Source organism: Trichomycterus rosablanca, chromosome 5 (genome assembly GCF_030014385.1).
Source record: "Trichomycterus rosablanca isolate fTriRos1 chromosome 5, fTriRos1.hap1, whole genome shotgun sequence".
Taxonomy (NCBI): Eukaryota; Metazoa; Chordata; class Actinopteri; order Siluriformes; family Trichomycteridae; genus Trichomycterus; species Trichomycterus rosablanca.
In genome coordinates, this window is record NC_085992.1 from 40,176,583 (window position 1) to 40,189,085 (window position 12,503).

Genomic DNA, 12,503 nt, shown 5'->3' on the forward strand with positions numbered 1-12,503 from the left:
CCTTACATTTATTTAAGGCTGACCTTATTTTTCTTGTGCTGCCCGAGAAATCGAGGCATGAGCGAAGCAGGAGTTTGGACGCACGCCAGACCCTGAGCTCTTGTGGGGCTGATAAACGTCCAGAAATGTCGCTGATCCAGAAACACTAAGGTCGAAGTAATTTTTCAAAAACTGTGCCTAGCCAACCTGAACTTGTGCATATTTGTTTTCTGTAGACTTAAATTTAAAGGAAAACATGGACTTGTGCTGGGTATGACCTGTCACATTACAATATATGGCAAAAATTGTGGACACTCCTCCCAATCACTGAGTATGACAGTGCTACCACCGAGCTACCCAATTTATTCATTTATTCATTTTCATGTTTTACGACTGCTCTTTTCTGGTAGGTCTGGTTTCTATAGAATAAACGGTCGCAATGTTATAACACACCCCAGACAGGGCGACAATCCATCACAGGATTGTCATGTCAAGTCAAGTCAAATGTATTTGTATAGCGCTTTTCACAGTAGACAACGTCTCACAGCAGCCTTACAGAATCCAGGACCAACAGACCAAAAACTCCTGTTGAGCAAGCCAAGGGTGAAAGTGAGGGTACGAGGGGTCGCGAGTGGGTATGACACCGCTCTACCCTGGTGGGTCTGATTTCCACCTTTTTGGATGCTTTAAGGGGAAGAAGATTTTCATGTGATGATGATGTGAAAGCATCGGTGGCTATGTGCCCAACCAAAAAAATTTTTTGCTGATGCCGTTAAAAGTTGGTATGGGCACCCAGGTGGCTCAGCGGGATATTCCGCTAGCACACCAGTGCCAAGATTTGGAACTCCTCGGTTTGAAACTCGGCATTGCCACCGGTCGGCTGGGCGCCATCTAGCGGGTCTGTGCACGGATCGGAGGAGGCGTGAGCAAGAAATATACCTTTGTTGAATGCAATCGGAGATCCCAAGCAGCGGAAGACAAATTTACTAGGCTAAATTGGGAGAAAAATGGGAGAAAATGCATAAATAAATAAGAAAAAAAAGTTGGTATGACGGTGGGGGAAAAATGGGAAGGTGACTATGTAGAAAAGTGATGTCATTTGTTTTTGGAATTCTTTTGTATATGCTTTGCCGTCAATTATGAATCAGGTCTTCATATCCTGCATCAGAATTTGACCTTACAAATGCCCCTTAAACTAAATTGGCACACTCCAAAATTTTGTGGAAAAGCATTCCCAAAACACTGAGGGATGCTGAAGTCTTTGGCTTTGAAATAAAAGGGTCCCAAAAGCAGGTCCACATTTGCTTAACTCTATGTTGTAGATTTCTGGCTTGGAAATGGCTTGGGTGTCATAGCAGTTGTAGCCTAGTGGTTAAGGTACTAGTCCAGTAATTAGAAGGTTGCCGGTTCAAGCCTCACCACTGCCAGGTTGCCACTGTTGGTCCCTTGAGCAAGGTCCTTAACCCTCAATTGCTTAGATTGTACACTGTCACAGTACTGTAAGTCGCTTAGGATAAAAGCGTCTGCTAAATGCCGAAAATGTAAATGTGAATAGCTCAGAATTAGTCAGTGTTTTAGTAAAGCTTGGTCTCAGTATAAAACTTAAAAATGTAACAGGGTGGGTCTTGCATTACCACTGAAGCAGCAGGTGTAGCTTTGTACCAGCGAGAATGAGAAGACTGGACCCAATATGCAGAATGCTTAATCAGGTTTAAACAATATTTTAACTGCCACAAACAAAAGAGAAACATTAAAAAGGGAAAAGTAAAGGTGACCCGAATTAATCAAAACAAATAAAAGACAACTAAAATGAAGCAAAAAGATAAAAACTATAACAATAACAATAGGTACTTGGTCCTCTTGTGTATGATAACCCATGTTTTCAGAAAAATACATAAGATAGAGAGAACTCAGTACAAGCCGGCACTACAACTGGATTTCAAACAGTCTGCATCCTGTGTGGAGAGGAAACGTTGTTGACAGTCCTGTATGCCTCCATACCCCATGATTCTTGCAACCCTATCCCCCCTGTCAATCTGTATGGCAGGTGTCTCTGTCTCAAATACTTGTTTCCTGTACTAAGTAAGCTCTGTCGGACACGTATATGTATGTTTGCTGGGATTTATACATAGTGTGTGTGCATAATGTCCACTGGGACACTGGTCTGAAGACCTATTTTCACTTTGGCTTATGAATGATTTATTATGTCCTGGCATGAACTAAAGGCAAAACGTCTGGCCGAGCATTCCTGTGCTTCCTACACTGGCTGGAAAACTTACTTATAATGTATTATAATATTGTATATTGTATATATATATATTTTATATATTGTAATATTGTATATAATATATTATAATATTGGGCTGTCATATTGTGAAGTTTGCGGACGACACAGCAGTGGTTGGAAACATCACAAACAATGATGAGTCCAACTACAGACAGGAGGTGGAACACCTGGAGGACTGGTGCAGAAAGAACAACCTCCGCATCAACACGAAGAAGACGAAGGAGATGATCGTGGACTTCAGAAGGAGCAGACACGCCCACCTCCCCCTGCACGTCGGAGGATCTGAGGTGGAAGTGGTCTCCAGCTACAGGTACTTAGGTGTGCACCTGAGTAACAACCTCACCTGGAGCAACAACACTTCCTGTCTGGTCAAGAAGGCACATCAGCGGCTCTACTTCCTCAGGCGGCTGAGGCGAGCCGGACTCGGGAGCTCAGTCCTCACCTCCTTTTACAGATGTGTGGTGGAGAGCGTCCTGTGCTCCAGCATCAACGTGTGGCATGGAAGCTGCTCGGCTGCAGACAGGAAAGCTCTGCAGAGAGTGGTGAAGGCGGCACAGAGGACGGTCGGAGTCAGCCTCCCCACCACCACCGACATCTACACCTCCAGATGCAGGAAAAGGGCCACCTGCATCATGAAGGACCCCACTCACCCAGCACACTCACTTTTTGTCCCGCTCCCCTCAGGCAGGAGGCTGCGGAGCATTAAGTGTAGAACAACAAGACTGAGAAACAGCTTCATTCCCGAAGCTGTAAGACTCTCAAACTCCACCTCGCCAAACACTCTGCACTGACACTTTCAGAGTACACTTGGACACCTTACATTTACGCACAATAAGACACTGTCTTTGCACCTTGCACTTGGTCACTTTATTATGCTGCTACTCAGTTCTACTACCCATGCTTATAAGTTAAATGCACTCTTATTGTTCATGTTGCTGCTACATTTCTACATTTCTACATTTTTACATTTCTACATTTACTTCTACTTTTTATATTTGTAAATATTTTTCATACTATGATTATTCTTTTGTATTGTATATATTAGATATTTTATTGGGTGTAACTGGGACCTTGGGTCATAATTTCGTTCCACCTCATGTACCACATGTGATGTGAATGACAATAAACCCTCCTTGATCCTTGATCCTTGATTTAAAATGTTTAAAATCTAGATTTTTCCAAATGCATTCATTCACTGTCTGTTTTACCACTGATGTATCCTGTTCAGGGTCACGGTGGGTACGATTCACTGGGTGAAAAGAAGGAAACACCCTGGACAGGTCGCCAGTTTATCACAGGGCAAACACACACACCCAGAAAGGATCCAGGTCACTCTGCCTGGGCAGAGGATCTTCTTGCACTGAGGCGACAGTGCTACCCATCAAGCCAGTTTTAGTTAGTTATTTATTAATGTATTTATTTTTATGTTTTACCACCGCTCCACCCTGGTGGTCCTGGTTTACACACAATCAACAGTCGCAATAACGTACTAACACGCCAGTCCATCGCAGGACCTCGGCCACCCTCAGACATGGCCAATCATGTCAAGTCAAGTCATATTTATTTGTATAGACCACTGAAGTCGTGTCTTCATATTGTAGTCCACGCCATGTTGTTATGCCCATATTTGGTAATCCGGGTCTAAGAGAAATTTTGAATGGGAAAAATGAATGGAGATTCGAAAATTGCCTCTCTCGCATCCTGTAGTCATAAAAAATGTTCCAGAGCTGTTACGTTTTGTTTTATGGAGATTCTTCTGTCTATTATCACTGGATACTCTAAATTACGAAGTCGTTAAAGAGTCAAAATATGAATATTGCTACATGTAAGCTAATGCTACTGCGCACTGAATTGACGTCACTGAATTGACACAAGAGGCTTATAGAGTATAAGCCTCTTAAATAACCGCACGAAGCAGCGTGATTCACCAGTGTAACAGTGGAGTGATATTCACAAGTTTTAGTTTATATTTTTAGTAGCTAGCTACATTAAAGTAGAAAGCAAGGATGGTTGGGTGTTACGCCTTTGGTTGTACTCAACAAAAGCGGGCTGTTCTTTCCGTAAATTTTCAGTGACGTCTAATTAATGCGCAGTAGCATTAGCTTTCGTGTAGCATTATTAGTGTTATGATCCTTTAAAAACCTCGTAATTCAGAGGATCCAGTTATGTACAAGAGAAAAATGTACATAGGACAAAACGTATAGGGTTCTGAACATGTTTATTTAGCACAGGATGCGTTAGAGCCAATTTTTTGAAAACCCCATTCATTTTTCCTATAGGAAATCTGACTTAGACCCGGGTCACTAAATATGGGCATAACGAGGACTACAGAATTACACACGACTTCAGTAGTCTATAGCGCTTTTTACAATAGACATTGTCTCAAAGCAACTTTATAGAATCCAGGACCAACAGACCAGAAACCCCTGTTGAGCAAGCCAAGGGCAACAGTGGCAAGGATAATCTCCCTTAAAATTACAGGAAGAAACCTTGACAGGAACCAGACACAGCAAAACCAATCATCCCTGGGTGGCCTGGAATCATGTCTGTATGTAGACACCCATTGGCACCCTGAATCCCACTGGTATTAGGCTAACACAATTTACCGCTGTGCCAACTAACAGCCCATTTATGCAGTTATTCATTGTAAAACAACTGCACATATTATACTAATTAATATTCTTTACAAATATACACCAATCAACCATAACATTAAAAATACCTGTCCATTTTATCAGCTCCACTTACCATGTAGGAGCACTTTGTAGTTCTACAATTACTGACTGTAGTTCATCTGTTTCTCTACATACTTTGTTAGCCCCCTTTCATGCTGTTCTTCAATGGTCAGGAGCCCCACAGGACCCCCACAGAGCAGGTATTATTTAGGTGGTGGATGATTCTCAGCCTTGCAGTGACAATGACATGGTGGTGGTGTGTTAGTGTGTGTTGTGCTGGTATGTGTGGATCAGACACAGCAGCGCTGCTGGAGTTTTTAAATACCGTGTCCACTTACTGTCCACTCTATTAGACACTCCTACCTAGTTGCTCCACCTTGTAGATGTAAAGTCAGAGACGATCGCTCATCTATTGCTGCTGTTTGAGTTGGTCATCTTCTAGACCTTCATCAGTGGTCACAGAATGCTGCCCACAGGGCACTGTAGGCTGGATGTTTTTGGTTGATGGACTATTTTCAGTCCAGCAGTGACAGTGAGGTGTTTAAAAACTCCATCAGCACTGCTGTGTCTGATCCACTCATACCAGCACAACACACACTAACACACCACCAACATGTCAGTGTCACTGCAGTGCTGAGAATGACCCACCACCCAAATAATACCTGCTCTGTGGGGGTCCTGACCATTACATATTTACATATTTGTTTGAACAAACCTGCTTCTCTTTTAAATTCATATTTACAGCTGATGGTCATGTTATTACAGGAGAGTCCCAGCAGCGTATGATCATGTCCACCTTTTGTTTCTAATCGTACAGGACAGTGCTGAGAATGAGGTGGACAGAAACAAGTGCTGCACGCTCTGCAATATGTTCTTCACATCTGCCATCGTGGCTCAGTCACACTACCAGGGTAAAACACACGCCAAGAGAATACGGCTTGTTCTGGGAGAGCAGCCCAGCTTACCTACCCCCACAGGTCAGATTCATATGAATGTTGTCTATTTACCGTTATCATTAACATCTGAGTGTGTGTTTATTATTATAGTTTTGTTTACTGCTACTTCAGTGTGGGCCAGTAATAATTGAAATGATTGTGTATTTAAATATGCTTTTGATGCAAAATAGGTCAGTCCTAAGTATGGATAGTCATTTCAACTGTTTTTGTTTTTTTAGATAATAGTACAAAACAAATAGTATTGAAATATCTGAACTAAAAAAGGTGAGACGGTCACCATTTCCAACCAAATTAAATGCAGCGTCCATAACTTCAGAAGAAAAACAGCACTAAAACTCACTCACTCACTTTCCTAACCGCTTATTTAATTAGGGTCACGGGGTGGTGCTGGAGCCTATCCCAGCTTTTCAATGGGCGCAAGGCACACAGTAACACCCTGGACAGGGCGCCAGTCCATCGCAGGGCAGACGCATATACACACACACACCCCCATTCACCTATAGGGCAATTCAGTGTCTCCAATTAACCTGACTTCAAGTTTTGTGGTACTGTGGGAGGAAACCGAAATGATTATGAGAATAAGGTCGACATTATTTTGAGATTAAAGTTGAAATGTTTATGAGAATTAGCTCGAAATGATTTCCAGAATAAAGTTGAAATGATTATGAGAATAAGGTTGAAATGATTTTGAGATTAAAGTCGAAATGATTATGAGAATAAGGTCGAAATAATTTCAAGAATAAAGTGGAAATTATGAGAATAAAGTCGAAATAATTTTAAGATTAAAGTCGAAATTATTATGAGAATAAAGTCGAAATATTATGGCCAAAGAGTGTGCAGCCGTCGTGGGCTTGTCAGTTCAGAGAAGCACGTGTCTCAGTACCTGGATTGGCACACAAGCGCTAAGGGCAGCCTCCAGTGCGTGTTACTCTGGTTATCCAATAACCCGTGATTATTTTTGGGTGGTTGTTTGTATTGTACACTTCCATCCACGTCATGACAACTAAACCCGTCAATGCAACCAGCTATATCGATGCCATACGGCTTTAGTTTATCGTACGAGTCCATAAGGCTCGGTTGAAGTACCGGCGACGACGCAGATGCCGAGCGCACCGGTGGCGCACGTTCTTCTAAATAAACAGTTTATTACAAAGTCGTTTCAGCGTCCTTATACTAATAACACGCTGGTGCTGATGTACAGGAGATTGGGGATTTCTTTATTTGTGAAACCGATACGAAAACATAACTTTACCAAATCATGAACATCCCTCATTTTAACAAAAGGAGGTTGCTATGGCCATAATATTTCGATTTTAATCTCAAAATAATTTCGACTTTAATCTCCAAATTACTTCGACTTTATTTTTGAAATCGAAACTTAAAATAATATTTTTTTTATTACAGTGGCCCTAATACTAATGTTGTTTTGTTAGATTGCCTCACATTTACTTTTCTTAAAGTCTTGTGTGTAATAAGTACTTTAATCACAGGCATATTAGCTAAAATTTTGGCTACTCTACCCACCTTTATTTATTTATTTATTTATTTATTTATTTATTTATTCATTCATTCATTAAAATTGTAATGTCATATCTTACACTTTGGTTACATTTATGACAGAACAGGTAGCTACAGGTTACAACCTGATTCATCAGTTCAGTTGCGATTTTGTATTTCCAGTTCACCTAACTTACAGTCTTTGGACTGGACTGGACTATGGACATGAGCTGGGAATTAAACCCTGGACCTTCTCGCTGTGAGGCGACAGTGCTATCCACCCTACCCACCTTTAAACATTAAACATAAAATATTTGATTACTAGGTTAAGTAAAGGTTAGCTAAAATATATCCATCTGACTAGGATTTATTGGATAAACACTTCTGTCACTAAGAACACTCAGCACTTCTAAGTGCACTTTAGCACTTCTGCTAAAAATGTTTTGTGTACAGTGTGTACAGTAAAAGCTGGTCTCAAAGTCTGGATTTGCTTGTGTCAGCATAGTGATCATATGCTGTATCCACCACTCTCAAGCTGGGAAACGACGTGCTATGGCAGTGGAGCAGCTCACTGTAAAATACTCCACAGGCCAGAATTAGTCTCTCAGTGGTGTGATCTTTCACTGGGTAATGAATCAGAGTTGGCTGGAATAACTGGGGGGGAGATCTGTGGATTGCACTAGTAAAGCCTGTGTGGCGTGTAGCTCTGGCTGTTGGGGCACTGATATAGCAGGCTTTATTTAATGCCCTCTGGCCTGGTAATTAACTCAGAATTAGCAGAGCAATCAATCCAGTGCTCCAGCTCCAGACTGTATGGAGACAAGGGAGACTGATGTGGTTCACTGGGACATGAGCACAACAGGGGTAAACACTAACTTTATTATTTCTCCTTATAGCTAGAATTATACTCTAGTAACATTTTGTCCATTTTAATGTAATTCTGCAGGTTTGCATAAGCATAATGTGGAAAAGCTACAGCTGCATATAAAACAGTTGTCCAGGCCCTGAGGTCCCACTACTGTCCACTATTTTTCATAGATTGGATGAGAATCTGGTGTTGCTATGCATTTTTTGTCAAAACAGTATGACTTTTTTTCCTAGGAGCATTCTGAAACATCCAGATGTTCTTTTTTGAGAGGTTTTCCCTATGGTTTCCGTCACTGATTTAGTTTAGCTTTTCTTATGGTGGAGATCTTTCGTTTCTTCAAGACCAACACAGAGAGGATGATGAGGAGCTACAAGCTATTTGAGCCCTTAACCAGAATAGCGAGTAGGAATGCATACATTCAGTACATCTAATATCAGTACAGATTGTGTAGGGTTGTGCATAAATACACAGATCATTGCACAGGCATAACATTATGACCACCTTCCTAATATTGTGTTGGTCCCCCTTTTGCTGCCAAAACAGCCCTGCAACTGTGATGCACTGTGTATTCTGACACCTTTCTATCAGAACCAGCATTAACTTCTTCAGCAATTTGAGCTACAGTAGCTCGTCTGTTGGATCGGACCACACGGGTCCCCACGTGCATCAATGAGCCTTGGCCGCCCATGACTCTGTCGCCGGTTTACCGTGTTCCTTACTTGGTGTTCCTTACTTGGACCACTTTTAATAGATACTGACCACTGCAGACCGGGAACACCGCACAAGAGCTGCAGTTTTGGAGATGCTCGGATCCAGTCGTCTAGCCATCACAATTTGGCCCTAGTTCAAATCATTCAAATCCTTACGCTTGCTCATTTTTCCTGCTTCTAACACATCAACTTTGAGGATAAAATGTTCACTTGCTGCCTAATATATCCCACCCACTAACAGGTGCCGTGATGAAGAAATAATCAGTGTGATTCACTTCACTTGTCAGTGGTCATAATATTATGCCTGGTCCATATATGTATGGATATATACATGTAGTCATAACTCACTAAAAAATTTCATTAGTTTGCACATTCTATTTACTATATACTATAGGCTTATATTACACTGTCGAGTCATAAAGGAAGTCATGTTTCATGAGCTGGCTTGGTGGGTATATACAGTGCCTTGCAAAAGTATTCAGCCCCCTTGAACTTTTCAACCTTTTGCCACATTTCAGGCTTCAAACATAACGATATGAAATTGTAATTTTTTGTGAAGAATCAACAACAAGTGGGACACAATCGTGAAGTGGAACGAAATTTATTGGATATTTTAAACTTTTTTTAGAAATAAAAAACTGAAAAGTGGGGCGTGCAATATTATTCAGCCCCCTTGCGTTAATACTTTGTAGCGCCACCTTTTGCTGCGATTACAGCTGCAAGTCGCTTGGGGTATGTCTCTATCAGTTTTGCACATCGAGAGACAGAAATTTTTGCCCATTCTTCCTTGCAAAACAGCTCGAGCTCAGTGAGGTTGGATGGAGAGCGTTTGTGAACAGCAGTTTTCAGCTCTTTCCACAGATTCTCGATGGGATTCAGGTCTGGACTTTGACTTGGCCATTCTAACACCTGGATACGTTTATTTGTGAACCATTCCATTGTAGATTTTGCTTTATGTTTTGGATCATTGTCTTGTTGGAAGATAAATCTCCGTCCCAGTCTCAGGTCTTTTGCAGACTGCAACAGGTTTTCTTCCAGAATGGTCCTGTATTTGGCTCCATCCATCTTCCCATCAATTTTAACCATCTTCCCTGTCCCTGCTGAAGAAAAGCAGGCCCAAACCATGATGCTGCCACCACCATGTTTGACAGTGGGGATGGTGTGTTCAGGCTGATGAGCTGTGTTGCTTTTACGCCAAACATAACGTTTTGCATTGTGGCCAAAAAGTTTGGTTTCATTTGACCAGATCACCTTCTTCCACATGTTTGGTGTGTCTCCCAGGTGACTTTTTATAGATATCTTTGAGAAATGGCTTTCTTCTTGCCACTCTTCCATAAAGGCCAGATTTGTGCAGTGTACGACTGATTGTGTCCTATGGACAGAGTCTCCCACCTCAGCTGTAGATCTCTGCAGTTCATTCAGAGTGATCATGGGCCTCTTGGCTGCATCTCTGATCAGTCTTCTCCTTGTTTGAACTGAAAGTTTAGAGGGACGGCCGGGTCTTGGTAGATTTGCAGTGGTCTGATACTCCTTCCATTTCAATATGATCGCTTGCACAGTGCTCCTTGAGATGTTTAAAGCTTGGGAAATCTTTTTGTATCCAAATCCGGCTTTAAACTTCTCCACAACAGTATCTCGGACCTGCCTGGTGTGTTCCTTGGTCTTCATGATGCTCTCTGCGCTTTAAACAGAACTCTGAGACTGTCACAGAGCAGGTGCATTTATACGGAGACTTGATTACACACAGGTGGATTCTATTTATCACCATCAGTCATTTAGGTCAACATTGGATCATTCAGAGATCCTCACTGAACTTCTGGAGTGAGTTTGCTGCACTGAAAGTAAAGGGGCTGAATAATATTGCACGCCCCACTTTTTAGTTTTTTATTTTTAAAAAAAGTTTAAAATATCCAATAAATTTCATTCTACTTCACGATTGTGTCCCACTTGTTGTTGATTCTTCACAAAAAATTACAATTTCATATCGTTATGTTTGAAGCCTGAAATGTGGCAAAAGGTTGAAAAGTTCAAGGGGGCTGAATACTTTTGCAAGGCACTGTAAGGTGTGTGATAGGCTGTTTGCACATAAATCCCTCATTGCTGCTCATTGCGTGGGTAAAGTGGGTAAAATTGTCCTCCCTGGGGCGGATGGGATCTTCCAGCAATACAATGTAACATGTCACATGACTTTCTAGTCCAACATTGGTTGGAAGAGCATGACCAAGACTTCCAAGTACTACCCTGAACTCAATTGAGCGTCTGTGGGACCACCTTGATCGTCTGGTTCACTCTATAGATCCTCCCCCACGCACCCTACAGCAGCTGTGGGATGCAGTCAGCATGGTTCCAGATACTTCTGACAACCTACCAGGACCTTATTGAGTCACTCCCAGCCCGTCTAGCTGCTGCCCATGCTGCACATGGCTGTTACTCTGGATATTAGCTGGTGATCATAATGTGACTCAACTGTGTATATTACACCTTTCTTATATTTCACCGTACTTTGCATTTTATTTTACAGAAGAGCCATTTTTTTCCTAGCTACCATACACTGATCAGCCATAACATTAAAACCACCTCCTTGTTTCTACACTCACTGTCTATTTTATCAGCTCCACTTACCATATAGAAGCACTTTGTAGTTCTACAATTACTGACTGTAGTCCGTCTGTTTCTCTACATACTTTTTTAACCTGCTTTCACCCTGTTCTTTAATGGTCAGGACTCTCCCAGGACCACTACAGAGCAGGTATTATTTAGGTGGTGGGTCATTCTCAGCACTGCAGTGACAATGACATGGTGGTGGTGTGTTAGTGTGTGTTGTGCTGGTATGAGTGGATCAGACACAGCAGCGCTGCTGGAGTTTTTAAATACCGTGTCCACTCACTGTCCACTCTATTAGACACTCCTACCTAGTTGGTCTACCTTGTAGATGTAAAGTCAGAGACGATCGCTCATCTATTGCTGCTGTTTGAGTTGGTCATCTTCTAGACCTTCATCAGTGGTCACAGGATGCTGCCCACAGGGTGCTGTTGGCTGGATGTTTTTTGTTGGTGGACTATTCTCGGTCCAGCAGTGACAGTGAGGTGTTTAAAAACTCCAGCAGTGCTGCTGTGTCTGATCCACTCATACCAGCACAACACACACTAAACCACCACCATCACCAGGTGAGTGTCACTGCAGTGCTGAGAATGACCCACCACTCAAATAATACCTACTCTGTGGTGGTCCTGGGAGAGTCCTGACCATTGAATAACAGCATGAAAGGGGGCTAACAAAGCATGCAGAAAAATATATGGACTACAATCAGTAATTGTAGCACTACAAAGTGCTTCTATATGGTAAGTGGAGCTGATAAAGTGGATAGTGAGTGTAGAAACAAGGTGGTGGTGTCAATTTTATGGCTGATCAGTGTATGTTAAAAGTGAATTAGCGATAATGCTGAAACAGGAATGTGTCTTTCCCAATCATAGAATTACTTTGAATTGATTTTATACGCCCATATTTAAATTAATCAGTAGTTAAAAGGGA

The 12,503-nt window shown here is 41.8% G+C and overlaps 1 protein-coding gene across 2 annotated transcripts in view; it reads left to right on the forward strand.

Annotated features, from left to right (window-relative positions):
* The window catches only part of zgc:171482 (zinc finger protein), a 174,652-nt gene that overhangs the window by 103,161 nt on the left and 58,988 nt on the right, over positions 1-12,503 (forward strand). For both annotated transcript variants that reach the window (XM_062995190.1, XM_062995191.1), the window contains one exon: positions 5,759-5,918. In XM_062995190.1, the coding sequence (XP_062851260.1) occupies positions 5,759-5,918 (160 nt within the window). The remainder of the gene's footprint in view (positions 1-5,758; positions 5,919-12,503) is intronic.